This window comes from Camponotus floridanus, unplaced genomic scaffold (assembly GCF_003227725.1).
Source record: "Camponotus floridanus strain SB8 unplaced genomic scaffold, Cflo_v7.5 scaffold71, whole genome shotgun sequence".
Lineage (NCBI taxonomy): Eukaryota > Metazoa > Arthropoda > Insecta > Hymenoptera > Formicidae > Camponotus > Camponotus floridanus.
In genome coordinates, this window is record NW_020229840.1 from 643433 (window position 1) to 667294 (window position 23862).

The following is a 23862-nucleotide window of genomic DNA, read 5'->3' on the forward strand; positions in this document are numbered from 1 at the left end:
TTTAAGTCTTTTAATAATTATCTTTATGAAAAATCAAAAATGATTAATATAAATCGTTAGAAGTAGAAAAATTTGTTGAAAATTATTTTGAAATTTTTACTTTATCTTTTGCTATTTCTCTTACTATGTTAATTAAATTCTGTTGTTAAAACATGTTTAATAACGGATACAATCATTTGCTTAATAAACAATAGTAATTATCGTAAAACAGTGAAAGAAAGTGCATAGAATTATTAGAGATGTTCACAATGTATACATATGTATTCTTTAAGAAAGCCGGTCACATATGCATAATTGTGAACAACTGATAGTTGACATTGATATCATTTTCTAAGCATTTTTAAAAATGGAAACTGTGTTGATACAATGAAAGAGCATTTCGATTTATACAATCTTCAGCTTTGGATTACGAGAGAAGTACATCAATCTACTTCTTACGTAGCAAAGCGACATAATAATTGAAGTGTGATCTAATTATAATTTTAATATGGGGATTTTAATATTAGAGAGAAATGTATTTTTTTATTATAGTTAGAGAGATATGTCTTTTTTTCTTCAAGGGATTAAGTTACAGTACATTTTTTATGAATGTATCTTACATAAAATTCTTGAATCTTTAAGAAAGAATTATAATATACTTTATTAAAAAGTTATTCGCACCAGTGAGAAAATAATTGGTTAAGAATTTAATAACGTAAATAAATTATATTATCTCAAGTGTAAATATAATGAGCGCAGCGTTAAAATAATTGTATTTAATTTAATTTATTTAATTTATTTTTTTCAAGTACTATATCGAGCAGACACGCGATTTAATTTTGCGATGAACGATAGTGACTTTGAATATTATTTACTTATGTATGATGTGTAAGTATGAAAATAGTAGTTTATTCAATTCTAGTAAAATATATCGCGCAAAAAACACATATGTATTTAGATTTAATCTAATGTTATTACAAATTTGCGCTATTATATCACATTACGTTTTCACAATATATTTATAAATTAATGCATAAAATATGTCAAAAAAAAATTTAGCATCAGTCACATAATACTGTGCAATGTGTTACAGTTTTCAATATAATTATGATTATATAATTAAAATCCTGTTTAAAATATAAAAGTAAGAACAAGAGAGAATCTTTTACTTTATTAAAATTACAAATTGTAATAATTCACTTTTAAAAAATGTATAAAAACGTGGAAAGTTGATTGCTCAAAAATTTATTATTTCGTTTTTATGATGTCTATTAGTTATTACGATATGCATTATATATTATTTTGTATCAGCGTTAAGCGAAAATCGTATAATTTAACAGCTTTAATTGAAATTGAAGAGAAGAATGATGACAATTCTAATACTCTTCTCGAAATTGCAATAATATATTGTCATAGGAATAATAATATACTGTCATAGGAAAAATTGTATTTTGATAGGTTTTTTAATAGTGCGCTCGTCATGTTACTTTTGCTGCTAACAATAAGCGGATGTCGACCAAGTCCGCTTCTGGCGTATTCTAACGTATTACGCCATTGATGAAACGTAAAACATAAAAATTACTCAAACAAAAGTATTAGAAATAATATTTTTAAAAAATTAAGATGTTACTTGAATGAAACAGATTAACAAACGCAGTCAAAAATAAAATGAAATCTATTAGAAACGCTTGCAGATAAAAATCTGGTGGAGGTTTGAAAAATATGCAAAATGTTGCTGAAAATAGTCTTAGAGGAGTTTTTTGTACAGACAATTAAATAAATATTATTTAAAAAATATTATTCTTGATATGAAAAATTGGTATAATAAATCTTTCATAATATACATGAGTAATAATAAAACGAGTAATTAAAACAGCTGAAATATATGAATGACAATTACGTACAGTATATGTTAATTTAATAAAAATAATATATTATATTTATAAAATATAATATTATATTTATATTTATAATTTATATTATAATTATAATTATATAATATTTATAAAATAATATATTTAATATCAATGAAATATTTTTTTTTAATAGATGAAATTGCGTAAAATCAAACGAGCGGCGCGTATCACAAAAATAATATATGATAGATTATATGTATAACAAAATAAAATTTATGGCGCGAAAATCATATTATAAAATGAAAGAGCAGCGATGAAGAAAGAATGACTTCCTGATATGGCGATGACGCACCTTAAGTTGTAAACTGGAGATGAAAGTACATTGACTTCCTTTCTCTTACAGTGACGTACTTTCCGTCTCCGTTCCTTAAAACTACCTGGTTCCGGTTCTAATTCCGGGCATCACTTTCACTTTCAATTTTTGTAGATGTTCCTGTTCGTTGTTCTGGGAACGACTTGCGGATCCTTCCCCCTCTTGGAGAACAAGGTGGTCCGTTCATGTAAATATAAAGATGATGCGCAGGTTAAGGTATCACATGGCATTTGGATAAGACAGTGTCCAGTACGTATTGACTTTCACAGTTTATTAATTATTTAGAACGCCTAGTATTCCAATTTATAAAATTTACGCTCTACTTGGTACGGAGAGGTAAGATTAATCGATACTTTAATGTATCGATACATTTTGAATAAATTTTCTATCACTTTTATAATTAAACATTTTCCTTCTAATTTATTTTGTCTATTTATACCGTTTATTTCATTATATAATTTTATATAATTATATAATTTTATTATATAATTGCATTTTATTCATACATTATTCACTCCTTTATTATTTATCTATAAGCTCCTGGCCTACTTATATATTGGTTCATCTAAACGAAATACACTGATATCATTATAGGTTCTCACAGTTTTATAGAATAATAATTCACTTTGCAATTTTACAAATCAAAAAATGATTATAAGGTATACATTACTATTATTATTCAAGTGGAATACGCGCGTGATCAGAATTTAGAATCGAGAAGCGGGCTCTTTTATTCTTTAGCTCTGATTGGTGCGCTAATCTAACGGCACTTGGTGAACCAGCACGTTGACTGCCAACAGTCGATCTCACAGACTCTTCGAGTGCTGTTCGAGGATCACCACGAGCACATTTTCTTGATAAGAATGTCGCGTAGCAAGTGTCGATTATTTGATAGTTTGGTGAGAAATTTAATCGTATTTAAATTTTTTCTATTAAAGGAATAAATATGTGTGAATTGTATATGGTGCTTAATGATAATATAAATAATTGATTATTAAATGTATATGTAAAAAGATTATTAAATGTATATGTGAAAAATATTTTAATGAATTTTATTAGAAGTTTTTAAAAAAATTCTCTAAAATTATTAGAAAAATAATAAAGAATACAAGATAATTTGATAATAAGAAAATTAGTAGTTTAATAATTAATAGTTAATTACTAGTTTATATATATCAACTTCTAGTTAATAATTAATTAATAGTTTAAATGTTACTTTTTAGAGAAACAAGTAATTCAATCTATGATTAATATTAATTATTATTTTGATGTTATATACGCAATGATATCATATATCTTTTAATATCTTTTAATTTATATATTTGTTCTAAAACGTAAGTTGATAAAGATGTGATTACAGGAGGAATAATAGAAAAGCAGAATGCAGTTGCAGCGGTTGTTGGTAATTCTAGGAGTTCTTTTAGTATTGTCCTTACTGGTATGCTGTCAGTCTGCCAGCAAAATTACGTTTCAAGATGGCGTTTCTGAACAACAAGCAGAAAAACAAGGTATTATTTTATCTTTCAAACTTATATATGCACGTGAAGATAAATTTTATTTAGTAATTTTTTAAATAAAGTTATTTGTATCTAATTACAAAAATGTTTATACATGTATTTATTTTTGGAAACATGTATATCAAATTTCATGTATAGATTATAAATATATATATAATATTTAAAAATTACGTAACAATTATATAGATATAATTATTAAGAATTAATAAAAAATTATATATAATTGTATAAATGTAATTATATATAATTACAGGTATCTAATGTATTAGATATAAATAAAATATTTCTATAAATAATCATTTTTTAATATATTTTCTACATTGTGTAATTTAAATGAATAAAAAGTTGTATATTTTTACAATATTTAGTTATAAAAATTATAATAATTACTTAACTTATTTAGAGAAAAAAAGAATGTCATTCAGTTCAAAAGATTGTATTATACATTTAATTTAAAATAATAAGAATAATTATAAAATAAAGTTAAATAATGTGTGTTTATAATTTTAGAAAATCTCAAAGAAACATCGCAACAAAGAGGATTTAATCCTGCTCAACATGTAGAAGATCTATTCGATTATATCGGTTTTGGAACTGGACGAAATATCGATCCATATTTGGCAAAGGTTAATGAACGTTGTATATCTGGTGATTTAGCTGAATGTTTCAAATCTCAAGCGTTAAATTATTTTTCGGACTTTTTCGATCACTCCGAATATGCTTTAAGTAATTATGTTCGAGTTAAACGAATGTCTGATCGAGTGGTAACGGAAGTACATCGTCAGCCATATGAATATTCCAATGAACCAAGGTATGTTTTATTATTTTGATATAGAGATAAGTGAAAGAAATATATAAGAAAAGTATATATGTAATTGTATATATTGTATATAGATAGACATACAATAATGTTTATATAATTAAGAAATATGCTAATAATTTTTTCAAATATTTTAATTTAAATGCTAATTAAATTATATTAATGAAATATATGCACTACATTTTTTTTATTAAAAATAAAATATATTCAACAGATCTGGTGAAACAGAATGGGATCAAATGGTTAATTTTTTAAAAAGGAAAGCTGAAAGATTTGTTAAGACAATGTCCTTTGAATTGACTATACCTGATACGGAAATTGGTCGCAATGGTTCATATGAACCAAGATTTCTGGATGAAATTGCTGATGAGATCGATACACTTGAAAATAAGAAGGATACATTATTTTGTAAGTATTTTATTTGAAATAGTTAACCACAAAAGAAAATTTTCTTTAAACATTTTTAATTATCTAATCAAAATTTAAAGAAAAAATTCATAAAGAATAAATAAAAATTAAGAATTAATAAAGAAAAAATTGATAAAGAATTAAGAATATAACATATTCTTTTGTGCAATTTGCGATTACATTTTTATTTTTATAAAATTTACCTAATTTGCTAAAAAATTTATGTAAAGAAAAGTTATTATTTAAAGAAAATTTATTAGTTTATATTATTATAAGTATGTATATTATTAAGTATTAGTTTACATTATTATAGTTTATATTATCATATATTAGTTATTATATTATAGTTATATTATTACATTATTTCAATTTTTTTTATTATTAAAGTTTTCAATTTTTAATCACATATTTATGGCTTATGACATATCTACTTATAGTATACTATAAATAGATACTTATATGTATTAGAATCAATTTTTTTTTCATTTATTACATAAGATTAATGCAAGTAGAATTCATTTTCTCTTAACATATTTGGAAAATCACTTCTAAATTACATATATAATTTTATTGCAAATAAATAAATAAATATATATATATATATATATATATATATATATTTAAAATTTAATTAAAAATTGTTTTAAAACTTTTTAAAAACATAAATTTTTAAATATTGTTATATACATATAATAAAATATTGTTATATATTATACATACATATAATTATTTATAATTATTATTAGTATTAAAAGAATATTCAAAGATATATGTATACATACACACACACACACACATTTTATATATATATATATATATATATATATATATATATATATATACAGGGTGTCCAAGTTATTTTCCATCATCTTTCAAAGACAGATTCCTGAGATCATTTGAAGACGATTTTTCCTCAGCGAAAATGTTAATAAAGGCCATCATTTTTTGCATGTTCCCGTTTTTGTCATCATATATCTTTGCAATTAAGTCTTAAATTAAAACTCAACTAAAGTAAACTCTATTTAAAATTAATTAACAAAGAATGTGGTTTTGTTAATATTTTCTTTCTACAAAGTTTAGTTTACGAAAAACCCCTTATTTTCAATCACTTATAATTCGAAAATTATTAGTGCTTCGACATTTTCGTTGAGGAAAAATCGTCTTTAGATGATCCCAAGAATCTGTCTTTGAAAGATGACGGAAGATAACTGGGACACCCTGTATATATGTAGCATAGTTTTTTGCAAAATAAACATTATATAACTTAGTTTTACTATATAGAATTAGTTTTATTAAATTAAGTTTACTAAATAATTTTTAATCTATGTTTATTAGTTGATAAAATAGATTTTATATTTGTTTTAGCTCGCCATCAATTCAGGAAGCTTTTAATACCGGTTTTGCTTGTTTTGAAACTTTTCAAATTAAAGATATTACTCTTTTTGCCTTTGATTTTGGGATTAGCTTCGTTTAAAAAATTCCTCGGATTCTTGGCAATCATCATACCCGGTCTAATAGGTTTCTTTAAACTTTACAAACCGTACCAAAGTTATTATCCGCCAGTTTATACCAAAAATGGCATTGCTCATCCTCATTATGGGATACACCCGGATATTGATTATCATGATCATTATGGAAATACAGAATCTTATGGTCAAGATTTGGCATATCGTGGATATCAACATTATAAATCTTAAATAATTAATTCATTTATCACATTATCAGAAATTAGGTAACAATTAAATTAAAAGTCAAATTTTTATATAGTTAAAAATTATTTATAAATGCGAAATTAATTTTAATTATGTTTTCAAGATCATTATCATAATTAAAATACTTATATTTTATATATAAGCAGTACTTTTTATATTTTTATTATATATATTGTATGTATTTGAATGAATCAAATATGTTGTATATATAGATAAGTGTGAATGTGCAAGTATAGATATTTCTTTGTCAATAAAAAAGTAATGATCTTAAAAAAGTCATGTTATATCAAATGTATCAAAGTCCTGAAAGTTTTAAAATATGTATTGTTGTTTTTTTTCCTTGGTTTTTTCTCTTTTCGATTGGTTCTTTCACTGTAAGCAACTATTATCATATAATTTTATTTCTCTGGAAAAATAAAAATTTACTTTGATATCCGTCACTTCGATATTAAGGATTATTTGTAGTGAAATTTAATTTATTGAACTTATTAATTTTTTAAAAAGATTTCTCTCCATAAAAATATAAGGTATAAGTAATATTATTTCATATTAAAGCTTATTTCTTCTAAAAATAATTTTTATTTTTATTTTAACTTTTTATACAAATATTACATAAGCGCATATGTATATAAAATTATATATATGTATAAACATATAAAATGTATTAAATATATAATTATATATGTTATGTATATTTATATATGCATATATAAGAAGAGGAGGAATTATTGCGATATAATGACAAATATTCTGTCAGTATTAAACTTGTCAAATATTTGATCGCCACCATCATCGCTGCCGCCACCATCGCCACTGTCACTACCATCACTACCACTACTGCCATCGCCATCGTCACGTGATGGTCTTTATCATAACGATCCATTACCGAAAATAGAGTAAAAAAAGGCAAATCGTAGTTTTATTTTTAAATATTAAATATTAAAAGTGATACGTTTTGCAAAATTTATTTACCTTGAATGTACTCCAAAAGAAACAAAGAATCTTCTCAGCGTAGCAAAAAAAAGAAATTATAAAAAAATTTAATTTTTTACTATTATTTAATTGTCAAGTTATGCGAGCTTGGCAATGGCAGATATTCATGAAGTAAGCATGATAAGATTAGTATTTTTAATCTTCTTTAAATTTTTTCTTTAACGCTATTTCTTTTTACAAACTGTCAAAATTTGCAAGATTTGATAATTGCAAATAACATAAGAGAAACAAGTCGTAGCACACAAGCGCGGCAGCCAGTCATAGAAAGAAGGCGATACAATTACTTTTCAAGACTTTTGAGTAACGAAAATAACATGTCTTTTTTAGGGAGAGATAATATAAATTAAATTAACTTACATTAATTATTTAAATTGATTAATTATTTATTTATATAATAATATTATTTATAAATTAATAAAGTAAAATAATATTATTTATATTAATATCATAAAATAAACGTTTATGTGATTTATTATTTTACATTATTTAATTAATTGATAACTTGACTTTATAAATTAAAGCAAAATTTTTTGCAAATATATTTTTTGATTCTGTCAACATAAGCGGACGAGAATAAAAAATTAGTATAGAATCAGTGCGCGTTATAAAAATAAAAAAGCAATTACATGTAATTAATCAAATTATTAGAGCGTTCTTTATTAAATCAATTAAGTAAATCATCAATAACAAAATGCTTTCTAGCTTTTTTTGATGTATATTCTAACTTATCTTTAAAATATTCATGTATATTGAAAGAGAGGGAGAGAAACTATTAAAAGTTATTTGAACTTAATGTGTTAAATAGATCTAATCTATTATAAAAAAAGTTTTCTAATTTATTTTAACCTATCTATTTTAAGGCAATGATCTATCTACACAATCTACATCTACAGTTTCTATAAATCCGTTACTTCTAAATGAAGCAATAGTTTTTCATTCATTGACCGATGCGCAACAGTAAAATTGATCGCATTAAAGCTATGTTGATTTGCAATTAATATGCAAATATAAAACCTAAATAAAAGTGTCTAAGATAATATTTTAAAACATGATTATTGTACATGTCGAATTTTCTATTTGATGTGTATACAATAATAATATACAGTAAAAATTTCTATTTAAATAGAATAAATTTTTTAAAAATTTATACAGTGATATTATAAATATAACTGTATAAATTCTAACAAAATTATTCTTTTTATTAAATAGAAACTTTAGAAAATTATTCTTTTTAAAAAACTTTTACAGAGAATTTATATAAGAATACTTTTTACATAATATTCTCTTTTTTACTTGTTTAAAAAATAAATCAAATTAATGCGTACACGATTTATATAATAAAATTAATATACAAATCATAAATATTATATTTATCTCAGAATTGTTCTGACTTTTGATGCCTGTTTCAAATTTCCTTTTCTTAGATTGTCAATATATCGGCAAGATTATTAGGATTGATTGACTCACACATTTACATAACAATTGTATTTGCGAAAATTTCATACACAATATTATGCACAATACTTTGCACGTCACATAATAATTTTGAACAACACTCTCTAATTTCACGATTGTGAATCTTTCGTTTTTCACGAGGATTGCAATTCAAGTTAGCAAGATAACTTCGAGCAAAGATAAACCGGAAACGAAAGAAAACGAAATTGATGACTGTCTAAAACTTTTGTTTTAAAGCACATTCAGAACGATTTGAATCTGCTTAAATGACTCGTTATAATATCATAGCGGTTTATAGATGTCATGATATTGCAGAAATTACACTAAGTTGTTTAACCAACTCATTAAACTAAAAGTGTCTTTAAGGTATACAAAAAAAGAAGTCGTGATGTTCGATAGATTATAAAGATATATTATGGCGACATATGGTATAGCATGAGACGAAAAAGATGAGTATTAAACGATGATAATCTTATTTTATTAGGCAATTAATTGAATTCTAATCGATTCAAACCGAAACATTTATCGGAATGAAATCGAAATATCTCGCGAACACTATCGCGATGAACTATCTATGACACATTGAAACTGACTCACTAATTTGCGCTCAACGCAACAATTCATTAAATGCGCTTATTACGTATGAGTTTTTTGGCATTCATGATAATACTTTTATAGCATTATATAAAAGCGCTTAAAATGAACTGACTAAATTATCTCTTTTTAATTGTTTAAAAATTTAACATTTTTAAAATGAAAAAATGCATAATTAAATTATTTTCATTAAATTTTTATTTGTTAAAAATCAATTCTTAATAAATTTATTAGAAAATAACAGTTAAGAAGATATTTGATATAAGATGCATTTTTTTATGTAATTATTTTTTAAATATTTAGTTTTTTTATACTACAAATTCTGAAACAACTACAAAATAGCAATTTTCATAAGAAATTAATCATACAGAAGATTAATATTATATGTAATTAAAATCATATATCGTGTCTTAAAATTATATTTATATTTAAAATTATATTATGTAAAAGTAAACACACGGAAGATAAATACTTTTTTAAAGAAAAATTTATTTGTGTACAATTTTGCGTTAAAAATATATTAAGAGATATTAAGAGATTTTAAATAAAAAATGTTATAAATTTTATCATAATGTACAATTATTATTACACTATAGCAACAAAAATTTATAAATTTTAATATACTGATAATGATATTGTAAGAAATATGTAATTTATTACATATTTTTCTATTAACATTTAGAAACATCAACATTTCTCATTCATCAGAGATGCTTTGGTTATTGTCCAAAATTAAATCGCGTGGAAACTCTGTGCGTGATATTCTACTGGTTCTCTCTCAGATGCAATATGGGGAACTATCTTATACGTGAACCGGTCCGATACGATTCTCACTCGCGATCCAGGGAATCGGATAGAACGGACCCATTGACCAAGTGGCCTCGTTTGTCGAGAAGACCGGAAATGGTCGTTCAACGACGATATACAGAAAACAATTCGATAGAAATGCACATCCTAATCTTCCACGTTGTGATGTATTGATATTTTTTTCTTATAATTGCGGATGAAGATGACAATGTACTTTGATATTTTATTAAAATTCATTACTTTTTTGTAAAAAAGAAGATATTGCGATGCATCACTAATAATAATTAAATTACGTAATAATATGTCATATTATTGATAAGTAATTAATTAAAAAAATATTATTTTAATACTATATTAAAAAATATTTTTATGCTCTATGTCCAAAGAATTTTTGAATTTAACGCACGGTATTTTAAGGCAAAAAGTTGTATGTTTTATAAAATAAAAATAATTAATCTCTTTATTTACAACATTTTCGCGGTAGTGAAAAGAAATACGAACTGACATTCAATGCGATTATTTGGTCATTTTGATGCAGAGAAGACACGCTATAGTACGTGCAAAAAAACTAGTGCATTTATAATTATACACATTTTCTTATATACGCGTAAGTATATATATATATATATATATATATATATATATATATATATATACGCCAAATTACTAAGAACACACACTGATGCTTATCCCAATTACAAACGCAGCGAAAGCGATGTCTACGTATAAAAATGAGTTGTTCGACTTTTTGGCTTTTCTATACTTTCTATTAAATTGCCGGAAGCCAATTGCGAAGGATGAGCTTAGAAACTTTTCTAATATATATTGGTCTTGTACATATTTCACCAATTCCGTTTTTTATGAAAAAAAAGTAATTCGCTTTATGAGTTTTATATACAACACACACACACATACACACACACACACACACACATATATGTGTGTATATATGTATATATATAACTCAGTGCGATTATACTGTTACATGCACTAAATAATAGTTGACGATGTATCGTTAACGCTGTGCTTTCAATTATAATTATATTGTTTTTTTTTTCACCATTGCACAACGGTTCTACTTGGTCTAGTGTTGTTTATTATGAACGTGGGATCCAGCCAATCTAGCTAAAGAACTACATACATACATAAATTAATACAAACAATCCTGAAGCATATTTACGCAGAATTTTATATTCACAAGGTTCTGTATACTAGATCATGTGTCAAAAATTCTTACAATATTATGTGCTTTTAACGTATATTATTTATGTGTTTTTAACATATACTATTTATGCGTCATTTGACAGTCAGTTGACATATATTATTTTTTAAGAAAATATAAAATTTTCCTACGCGTTTTAAATTTAAAATAAATAAGCAATTTTAAGTGATAGCTTTCTAGAATGATATTAAACGATTTGATGTTGATCAATAAATATAAGGTGTATTTGCATATTATAGTTATATTTTTTATTACGAGCAAAGCATATTCAAGATTCTGATCCCGAAATGCATGCCTGGAATTCGACGTGTAACGGTGCACCAAAACGCTTCTTCTTACAAGCGCCTTATGATGGTGCGACTCGTGGAGAAAGATCGGTGTATATGGACAAGCTTTCGCGGCTAGGTCGTGACGTTAACCTCTGTACCTATCTACTTACCTATCTATCGCGAAAGTCGCTCTTACGAGAAAACAGGCTCTAGATTCAAGAACGAGAGAGGCGGATATGGTGTATTTTCTTCGATTTCGCCCACGCCTCATTATCCATCGATTAAGCATCCAATATATTTGAGAGGTATTTTACACTATAAATGGCTATAAATGTATCGTAATCTTTTAAATGCTTAAATCTTTTTTAACCCATTTATTCTACAAATTTATTCCATAAAGACGCATTAGAGAAGAATAGCCACTTGAATTTCTCTCCGATCTTTCTCTTGTATAATTTTGTAATTATTTTTTAAAGTAAATATGATATAAATTTAGGTCGAGGAAAATTGTAAAGATTGCTCCGGAATTTAATATTATAATATGTAAGTATTAATAATTTTAAAATTAAGACAGATTTCTCGTAACAGGACACATATTGTGTTCTCATACTAAAAATTGATCCATTTATTATTAATATTTTATAATAAATTTTCTAGAAAAATACAAATCTTTTAAAAATTATTTATAATTAATTAGAAAAAATGGTGTGCTTGTTAATCGTTATAATAGATATAAATCGATCGATTAATGTTACATCATATATCTTATACCAGTTCCTCTTGTAAAAAGATATATCTAACTAGACAGATTTGATGAAAAATAATTTTTAACATAGTAACTTAATTATTTTTTGTTTGTACATGTGTTACGTTTAAGCTTTCATTAAACAATATGTTTGATTTGATTGATCGTTAGAATAATGAAATTAATTAGCAAGTTCACCACTCGCATAAAACTGGATCGCAAGAATTAAATCAAATCGTTTGTTTTTCATAGATCCTATTGTTATTTTTTTCAATTTATTTTCATATCTCTTCAGTATATATTTTGTGTACTGTGGATTATAGATATTAGTAAGAATATAAGACAACAAAGAAAAATCGATAAAATATTAATGGTATTTATTCGTTGAAAGTTGTCAATGGGTAGTGTTCCAACAGAAATTAGCATGCGATCAACCGCAAACACACGTAACATGCAATAGCGATAAATCACAGTTGATGATATCTTGGCTAATTAGAGAGATCATTTACTTTCTTCGAAACTTTTGTAATGCGCTTTCTATGCGCGCGCTTTGATTTTATTTTACTAGTTAATCAAGTAACGTAAATAGATTTACAAGTGAATGTATTAATGAATGGTGAGTAAACGTACGGATGCTATTCAAGAATCCGATAATAGCTCAAGCAGTCGGTGTATAACATGTTATTAGTATACTTAAGTATACGCACCTAAATATGGCGAATGTACCGATAGACATGAGAGTTTGTCCTTGAATCCTCGTTATTCCAGAACAAACGTATATCCGCTGCAGCAACTGCTGCGTGCCATATGCTGCCATCAAAGTATGTTAATTCGGTGTGGCAAGCACATCTCACGCGTTCTTATGTCTTCGCAACGCAATTTTTTCATAAAAATTAATTAAATCGACCGAAGCAATTTAAAGCGCATTTCAAAATCGGACACTCTACTCCAGTAATTTTCCCAAACTACAATGATTCGTTTATTTTAGCGCTTTCCGGCATTATCGGTTTTCCTTCGTGTCGCGACTATGATCGAGTCTCACCTCTCTATTCTAAAGTCCGTGAAAATCCGGGCTTAGAGCCGCGATTAACGTGCCATACAAGTCGCACGCTCGCGTATAAGGTACCGGGGATGGATGGCATGCGTGCTCTACATCCGTGACACGGTTCTCGCGGTCAGGCAAGTCGGTAATGGTCCATCAGAACGACAGCGGCTCGCGTGTTTCCGTGCGTTCGTTCATGAATCGCGATGTCTTAACCCACACAAGGACGAGAGTGCGATGAGCCGCTACTCACGGCGTTTACCTACGACGCGTATCATGTGCATCGCACTGGGAACTAGTTTGTGTGCACGCAGGTGAACGGGGGTTCCCTCCTCCCCCTCGCGGGGAAGACACCGGTGTTGTTCGCTTTGCACGACCAGCAAAACCAGTTTGCGGGCAAAGGATAGCGCGAAAGCGTCTATCCTTAGGTTCCTTTGATAGATTCTCGGGTCAATCCTCTCCTCTCCTCGACGCGCGCGAGATCACGCGTACAAGGCAGTCATGCACGATCTATCCCACCATCGCTGTTGGACCTACCGCACGTTCCTAGAGCCGTATCAAAGGCAAAAGTGGGCATCGTTGCCGCTCGTCCCTGACCGTCATCACCCGCCACATCCACGCGTCGTCTCTCGCGTAGGGGGCCTCTATATACCTCCCCATAGGAAGGTGGTGGGTCGACGTGCAATAACATCGTGCACATCTCGGTATCTAAGGCGGAGATCTACGTATATAAAGTCGTCGGGGCGAGACGCGGGTTTAGAAGCTTTGTACTGCTCGTCGATCTAAGTATCGGGATTGACAGAAGAGAAGAGTGCATCGGAAGGGCTGTCACAATATCGATCGGATAATCGAGAAAAGGGCCGCAAGTTTTTGCTACAGCGTGTACCACGTTCCACTCTCCTCGCGCCCCTGTAGCTTTCGTGGCTTCGGGTCCAGGTGGGTCAATTTATCATTTCCGTTATTCGTGAATCATTGAATGTTGAACTCGATTCGTGCACGTTCATACATTGCTCGAAGGTACGTGCATCGAAAATCTTGCCTTACGTATTATTGACATTTTAGTCGCATGTGTCGTATGTCAATCATTATACTTTTTTGTAATTCTTATTATTGTTATGAATAAATAATAAATTTTAATTATTTATTTATAATAATTAGTAATTATTATAAGTAATTTAATTTTATTCTGCACGAATTTCTTATTTCTTATCTTGTTATTTGGTGTTAAATTGATTATAATTGAACTGTAATCGGTATCAAATGTATCTGTAAAATATATTTGGTCTTTTTGTTTAACTGAATTTATTAGAAGAGCATCATGAAGACAACCCTAATATTGGCATTATTTTGTCTGGGAGTATGTTTGGCAAATCCTTTAGAGAAAAAGGAGAAGATAAGTGTCATAGAGCAGCAGTCTGCAACGCTAACAGATCGAGCTAAGTACGAAGAGGAACTTCTTCGTAAACTCAATTCGAAATGCTCCCAAAACGACATCAGCAGTTGCGTAATGTTGAAGTTGGTGACATATATGAACAAGTTGTTGAAGAAAGCCTCGATCGAACTCACTGATGACATCGAAATCAGGAAGACGAGCCAAACGTCGGAGGATGTGATTACATTTGAAGCCGGTAGAAGTAAGGACGATGAGACTCAATTTCTTGATCTCATCGCAAATAAATTTTACGCCTTCATCAAATCGAGAAGCATCAAATGGAGGATTTTACCCGAGGATGATATTGTTGTGTCCGCATCGGAGGATGAGACTGGCTCGTTAAATTTGGGTCTATCTATTGAGCGCGCTGACAAGCCTCTTCAAGACGGTAATTTTGCATTTTTCATGAATGATTTTTCATTTTTTTCATTTTTTAAAATATGGATATTTAAAGTGTTTGATAAGCTACATTAAAACGTATTTAAAATATTTATTTAGCATAGATTTTAAAAATTCGGCTAAATGTTTCAAATTTTACTTTAAAAGTGAAATTCCATTTAAAATCCATTAAAAATATTTATAAAAAAATTTTTTTATATTTAATTTCTAAACACTTTTATTATAATTATTTAGAAAATTATTTTAATTTATTTAATTTATTTAATTTATTTTATTTTATTTAATATTTTTGTTTAAAAATTATTTGATATTTTGTTTAGAAATTATTTTTTGTTAAAGAAAGATTATGTCAGTGAATAAAGAATATCACGCTATCACATCGAACATCTTGCATATTTAAATGACGTGTCAGTTTTAGTCTGGTTTCGATTTTCACTGTATTCGCGCGAGTAAAGTTGTGTCACCGACTGCATAAACAAATAGCTTTCTCCTTTTGGTTCATTCATCCTCTTATTCATCTGTTTATCACCGAACTTTATTGCTTTTCGCGTGGAAAGTACAATTATGCATGTCGCGCCACTTCTTCACCCACTGCTTGGCTAACTCGCTGAAAGTGACAATGTTATTTTTGTTTTGCCTTTTACAGGCCGTGGAAAGAAAAACAACATGGGCCCGTTGATTGCCGCGGCTGTCTTGAAGATGGGCCTCATCGCTGGTCTTGCATTCAAAGCACTCGCTCTTTTGGTCGGCAAGGCTCTCCTTCTATCAAAGATCGCTCTTCTTTTAGCTGGTATCATAGGTCTGAAGAAGCTCTTCTCGCAAGGGAAGCATGTGACCTACGAAGTGGTCGCACATCCTCATCATGATCATGGACACGGCGATAGCTATTCCAGCGGATGGGGGAGAAGTTTCAATGAACAAACGCCAATCTTCGGACAACCGGACGCTCACGAACTAGCTTATTCGGCTCATGTAAAGTAAATAATTTTTATGATCGAAAGAGAGCCAGAATCCAAGGATCGTCCGAGATCAAGATGAGAAGTGCGACGTCTTCTCGGATCCGTATTCTTGAGAATTTCCCGTAGAGTTACCCCGCATAGTAATTTATTTGCACTATCCATTTTAATCGTCTTTTTCCTCTTCATCTTCTTTCCTCTTTCATCTTTCTCATTTTCTACGATCGTTATCGTTGCACCTTCTAACTCTCTCTACAGTAATAACAGATGTGCTCTGTTTCTTTATTATTGTCATGCCTAAATTTCCGGACGACGAATTGCACGACGCATGAATACATCCATGACGCACAGCGACGAACATATTTACGGTAACGGCAACATCAGGACGTCACATTACGGATTACGGATACGTAAGCAGGTAGACAAGAACTTCTCTGATGTGTGAAGGAAGGACGCATTACAAGAGTTTTACCTACTTTCGTGACTCTACTTATAGATAATCGCGGATACTGCGAGACTCTCGTCAGTAGGACATTGGATTACATACGAGCGCTGTTATATTCTTCTCGTCCTTAGTATTATGATCTGTGATATTGGTGAGAATTTAGATTTATATTTGGATTAAAAATATTAAATGTGATTATTTTATTTTTGGTTTGTAGTTTTGCATATTTGACGCTATAAATATCTGATCGTTTTACGTATTAAATAGAATTGTTGACAAATCATATTCAACGTCGGATGATTATAAATTAGCGCTGAATGTAAAGCTAAATGTGACATGAGAATAATTCATACTCACACATACACACATATAAATATTATTTTTATTATTTTTCCTAATTATTTATTTTTTATTCACATTCTTACGATAATATTTATTCAGATTGGAGACTTTATATATTTTTAAATCAAAATTAATTTTTAAACAAATCGGTTTTGATGGTAAATTTTATGGTCCGATTTTATGCAAAATGATGTAACATTAGAGGCTTAGGAATTATTTAAGCTTCTTTGGTAGAATTTTTAAGGCTTATTTTGAGAATTATGTAATTTTAGACTGTAATGAATCATAAAGGATATCTTAAAATTTTGTATGTAAATAATTAGAAAATAATTAGTAAATAGTAAATTAACTAATGTACCAATGTAATATATTTATACAAAAATTTGATGTAAATAATTTGAAGATTGATCAGCTTCCGCGTTATTAATTAATAACGCGAAATAGAACATGTCTTTAACAGAGAGTCTTGTAGCAATCTGCCGGACGCAATGGACGGACGAATTTATATATGAGTTAGATAGTTCTTTAACAGAAGGACAGAAAAATACTCAGACGCACACAACACCAAAATGACGAAAAATAGTAATATTAAATTAACGCATGTATAACTACGCTTTATTTATATTTATATCATATGTATTTAATTTATTTATTGTCCGATCAAGACTGCAAAATGTATAATATTTTTTATATTATTATTTATATAAATAAAAATAAATATTTATTATTTTTATTTTTATAGAGAACTGCACTTATAAAAATATTATAAGTGGATAAAATGATTTATTATTTTTATATCTTCGTTGTATACATAACAATAATGTGATTTTGCATACATTATTATTATGTCTTGATATTTTTAAAAAGAAAGGAAAACAGAATTTTTTATTTCATTCAAAGAATTATCGAAACAAGATTTTGACATTGAAGCATCTACAATAATTAATAAGCTCTGTTTATATTTCAATAAAATTTTTCAGGACGCTTTGCTGTTTCACATTTATTATTTATTTAATCCTATCTATAAATAACACATCCGTATTTTTTATTTTTCACAGCAAAATATGATCGTAACTGTTAAGTTTTAATGCATATAATAGAACAAATAATTGTGATGTGGCGTTGTAATCCCGTAATGCTCTATTATCTTTAAAAAATATTTAAAAATGTAATGTATATTTAATATTAAATTTTTAAAATTGTCCTTCTTTTTAATCATGATTGATTAATGTTTCTGATGAAACAATTTTCGAATAAACCGAAATGGATACGCTCGATTACACATTAACTAAACATAAGTTTCTACGAACAATTCAGCTATGAACGATAGCTACAAACAATACTATTATGTGGTAAGTATTTTAGTCACGATCGTTAGTTGTGGTCTATTTAAGACGACTTGTAGGCCGGATAGGATAAAGTATCAAATAAACGCGAGAATAAGAGTTTTCGCGATTTCACATCTAGGCGATTCATTTCGTTAGTTTTGCAGCGGTAAAATAAAATTGCAAGTGTGCAGAAAACTTGCAACTTGACTAACATCAATATTTACATCAATAATTAATAAAAATTTTAATAAATAATTAACAAATATATGATAGCCAATAAAAAAAGTTTATTAATAAGTAATTAATTATATGTTTATTAATTCTTGAGAACTTACAAAACTTAAACTTGCAATATTTGAATCTTACTTTGCATGTGTGTACAATACATAAAGAAAAGTAGCATATTTTTTATTACGTGAGATTCTTACATAAAGATTTCTCTGGACAATTAAATCACTGAAAATATTAAATGTCAAGCGCAACGTTCCGGTTTACGATTCTTAGCGGGACTTTAGTGCCAGACGTGCGATTATATCAGCTAGCTTATTGTATGTGGCGTAATGTGCATTTGCGTTTTACAGTCATATTACTGTAAGTTTTTATATCTTGTTATACATTTAAAATTTTTTTACGATCAGTAGCATACAATAAAATAATAATTATTTAATTACAGTACAATATAATAACAATTGTTTAATTTTTATATTATTTTTATATAAAAATTATCTATATTTTATATAATTTTTGTATTATTTTTTCTGTCATATTTTTAAATTTTTGTATATGTATGTATCTATAAAGTGGACTATTTATATTTAAATAAGAATATGAAATTTCGTTTGAAGAAGAGATGAGCACATCTACCGGATCCAAGGGAAATTGTCCGGATCACGTGATACACCAAACATTTCTCATTCAAACAAGTCGGCCTCCTTTCTTACGTCCGCTTTCTCCATCCTGATCCGTAAGGATCAGAAGGGAGATATTCGCAAGATAACACACACGGTGTGGCAGAAAGAGAAAATCGTTTATCTCGTACCGTTCAGGAAATTGACTTTCGATTTCCGACACACGGGGAATCGCATACAGATTTGACCCTATTTCTTTATTTTTTTAAATTTTATTTTTTGAAAAGCGTTCTCACGTACACGCATGTAACGGAAAAAGAAATTAAAGTTTGGTGTGTCCAAAACCTCGATTATATACGGATATCATTTTGGTATTTGCTAAGAAATCTATTCTAGAATTTGACTTAATTGCTATTATTACTAACTATTTTTTATAGATTTCAATCGTATATTATGTGTTGTCAGAAAATTAATTAACACTATCGTTATTGGAAAAAGAAGAAAGCAAATGACGGAACTGGAATTACCGTTGATTAACCGTTGATTTCTGATATGTGGGTCGATCATTGCCAGTAACCTGGATTCTTGTTGTTTATTTCAAACGAAATTTTATTTATAGGCTGGAGAAATTAACATCGAAACAAAGCGATGAAAATCGATTGAATTTTATTATGAAAAATCTGTCATCATGTTACTACGATATTGATTTATTTTATAATTTTTGCTTTTAGAATGGCAAATAGCTTCCTAATTCATAATCTTAAAAATATGTTAATTCTAAATATGTTAATTTATTAGAGCAATAAAATTTTACAGACTATTATTCTCATTTTTTTTCCTTATGATATATGATTATATTATATATGATGATATGATTATATTATATATAATAATATGATATTATATATAATTGAATTAATATTAATTAATATCAATTAGTGATTATGATTATTATATATAATTGAATGCATTAATTGTGATATCGATAGTATTTTTCATCCGACCTATAAATTGTGTTTTATCACTATAATTTAGGAATTTATTATATTAATTTACAAAGAGAGAATTTTAAAATTTTCTATAACTTTTTAATTGTTATTTCAACAAATATTAAAATAAAGATGCAATGCTATCTCTCTTTGAGAGCGTCTAAATGTGAAAATCTCGTAGCAAGATAATGACACAAAACACAACTCTGATACGGCCTCTTAAACCCTTAATACGGATACTTTATCGGGAGATAAATTCGCAATAAACCTCAATCTTATGAATGGAGCGAAATACAATGCAAATACGTAACATATAGTTATAGTTATAAATTCTCGCGTTTTAAAGTAAACAGAGCATAGCTTAGTGTGTGCACCAATTAAAACTATCATGCTACATATGTATACAGACTTGGCAAGTGCGATACACACGATTACTATTCCGAGAACTAATTCTAATCGATGAGATCTCGTCTTGAATCTACGCGAGCTGCGAAAAGGTTTATATAGTCAATCGTCCGTATGCGATCGAGTCGTTCTGAAGAACGGAAGAATGATTTCGAATCGGCTGTAGTTATACCTACCAACCTCTGCTACGTATATATCGTAGTATCGAGCAGAGCGAGGGGAAGTGGAACAGAAGAGAAAGGCATAAGATGAACTAGATTTGTGGATTAAATCATCTCTTCTTTTTCCTTCCACAATGTTTCTACCTCGTTCTCACCTTTTCCTTCGCAGACCCTACCCCTTTCTCTCCCATATTCATTCGCATTTCTCACATACCCGGCGTAAGAGGTCGATCCGTTGTGATGTCCTATGTACATTGACACGATCTACCTATCGGAATAAAGATTGACAATTATTTGCTTAGCGACTATCAACGATGCGCAAAATTCCATGTTGGTTTCTCGAGTATCAAGGATGTTCCGCGTGTATTTGAGCGAGATGTGCGAACGAATTGCATACGAGGATGTACGCGATCAGGATTCGAAATTGGCACAATTCTCTTCCGCTCCACTAAAGCACGGAAGAAGAGAAAGGATGGCGAGCCGCGAAGCCGGGAGGAGAGGCGCGGCGTCGAATGATCCGGGAGTCGATAGTATATGATCTAGAATGGCATTAAAGATCTCGCTCTAAACTCGCCGGGATTACGTCTGGCCGACGTACAGGTAAGAGACAGAGGGGAGGAAAAGGCGTCGTCCACGTCGATGGTGATTGCGCAGCCTCGCTCTCGCAAGCCGACCGCGCCGTAACGCTCTGAAACGCCTCGGAAATAAGAATTAAACGTCGAAGAGACTGACGTCTAGATGAACGAAAAATTACCGGCTAATGCACAGCAAGAGCAGAGAACGGCAGCCACCGTACCGATGCTCTCCTTGCTTTTTTCTTACTACAATCACCGACCGTCAAGTAGATCTATATAAATGGGAATTGCAAGCTCTTAGACTGCAGCACTCGAACCTCCGCCGTAGGTTCCACAGCTTCACAGTATTACCCGGGATTCCCTTATAGTGTTTTCTTCCGGCAGTCCAACGACGCGAAAGGGAGAGCAGGAGCCCCGGTGGTCTCGACGGCGAGCCTAGACATTTCGTTTCGCGACGTTCGTTTCCGGACGAAACGATGTTTCAATTAGGTATACCGGGAATCGGTCGTCGGCATTTACATGTCTGTCTGACATTGGTGATCTGCGCGTTGTGGATCGTCACGATCGACGTCGCCACTGCGGAAAACGCCAAGGACGCGTGGACGGGATTCTCGACATCGTGCGTGACGGACGATCCGAAGAACGCGTCGGTTTCTTGTCACGGAGTGCGTATCGTTCGGAAGGTCGTACAGCAATTATTGGAGAACACCGTCAAGGAACGGGACATCGAGCTGTTCGATGGCATATCCTTGGTCGAGGTACCCGGCTCCCTTCGGAAAGCCAAAGTGTTGAAAGGCTTCGGAGGCCTCGGGCCCTTCATGCAGTTTCTGGAGGGTAGAGAACTCAGAGTCAAGCTGCCATCTTTGTTCCCTTCGAACATGGAGACTGCGTTGAAGGAGAGTTTGCCTTCCGATTTTGAAGGTTGGTAATTTATTAGAACACATAACCGAAAAATGTGTCGTGAAAATTTCATGAGGATGTCTAAAAATTTTATATTTTGCAGCAAGAAAGAGTGGAGGATTCGGCGGTGGCGGTGGCGGTGGTGGTAAGAAAGGCGGCGGCGGCTTGATGATAATGGCTCTTATGATGGGTAAGTTCATAAAGTGAGCATTTAGCTTTTGAGTTTAGCATTACATAAAGAGATGATGATTATGCGAAAGCAATTATATACTATAATTATCACATGTCTCCAGACTAAATAAAATGTTCAGCTTTGTGCGAATATTTTGCATATTTTGTTAAAAAATTCCGCATAACGATGATATTGCAGTGTTTATTATCGTACTTGATTTTATATAATATTATATATTGGTTAAATATAATATACATTATTTCAGCAAATTTTCATATTAATATTAATAAAATTTTCATATTAATATTAATATGAAAATTTGCTGAAATATTAATATTAATATTAATATATTCTCAAAATGTAATTTTTAATTCTTTTATTTATATTTAATATGATCAACGCATAATTAAACATATTATTACAAACACATTTGCTATTATGTATTGCTATTATATATTATTATTGCAGTCGTTTTCGATATAATCTTATTATATTCTCTTTATTATAATTAAAATTCCATTAATTCCATTAATCTAACAGATCTATTCTTCTCATTTATCCAGGTAAAATGATGGCCGCTATGGGTTTCGGCGCGTTAGGTCTTTTATCCATGAAAGCGTTAATGGTTTCGGCCATGGCTTTAATGCTGTCACTAATCATAGCTGTGAAAAAACTAGCGAGTGGTGGTGAAGATCACGGTGGTCATCACGTCGTTTACGCGCAAGAAGTTGGTCATCATCATCGCAAAAAGAGATCAATCGAGGATGACGATCCCACGCTCTTGCCTTATAGAGGATACGCCAATCTTTACGCTAATTTGCGAACATCTTGATACTCTTGTTAATTGCAGTAATTTTCGCAATCGCGAAACTGGATTGATTCACGAGCTTATTAACTCTCCTGTCGTTATTAAAACTTTATTCAGATAGACACAGCTAGACATACCACGTTAACAGCGGTGCATTGATATTTAAGTTAATTTGCATTTTAGTCACACCATCATTGTCACCCTTCATCATCGTCTCTCATTCATTTAGCACAACGTGCACCTTTTTCAACGTGGCTCTTTCATTTCTTCTTGACTACAAAACTGTAAACCGCGATAGGAGAGTTAATAG

The 23862-nt window shown here is 29.7% G+C and overlaps 3 protein-coding genes across 4 annotated transcripts; all 3 read left to right on the top strand.

Moving 5' to 3' along the window:
- The first annotated feature begins 2467 nt into the window (after window positions 1-2467).
- On the top strand, window positions 2468-6714 carry LOC105254627. Of its 2 annotated transcripts, none has more exons than XM_025413923.1 (5): window positions 2468-2544; window positions 3569-3716; window positions 4236-4536; window positions 4760-4953; window positions 6319-6714. In XM_025413923.1, exons 2-5 carry the CDS (start codon window positions 3590-3592, stop codon window positions 6648-6650), a joined length of 954 nt encoding a protein of 317 aa, XP_025269708.1. In that variant the 5' UTR covers window positions 2468-2544; window positions 3569-3589; the 3' UTR covers window positions 6651-6714. The 2 variants fall into 2 exon arrangements, with proteins under 2 accessions (XP_025269708.1, XP_011261718.1); XM_011263416.3 differs by lacking the exon at window positions 2468-2544 and adding an exon at window positions 2920-3107 and having other exon boundaries at window positions 6319-6713.
- Window positions 6715-14482: 7768 nt separating this feature from the next.
- Window positions 14483-17188, top strand: LOC105254626. The gene is made up of 3 exons (XM_011263415.3): window positions 14483-14728; window positions 15102-15612; window positions 16270-17188. The coding sequence occupies exons 2-3, from the start codon at window positions 15111-15113 to the stop codon at window positions 16602-16604; spliced, it is 837 nt and encodes a 278-aa protein (XP_011261717.1). The 5' UTR covers window positions 14483-14728; window positions 15102-15110; the 3' UTR covers window positions 16605-17188.
- A 4647-nt stretch (window positions 17189-21835) lies between these two features.
- LOC112639542 lies at window positions 21836-23786 on the top strand. Its single transcript, XM_025413916.1, has 4 exons — window positions 21836-21938; window positions 22057-22593; window positions 22676-22762; window positions 23308-23786. Exons 1-4 carry the CDS (start codon window positions 21836-21838, stop codon window positions 23574-23576), a joined length of 996 nt encoding a protein of 331 aa, XP_025269701.1. The 3' UTR covers window positions 23577-23786.
- The last annotated feature ends 76 nt before the right edge of the window (window positions 23787-23862 follow it).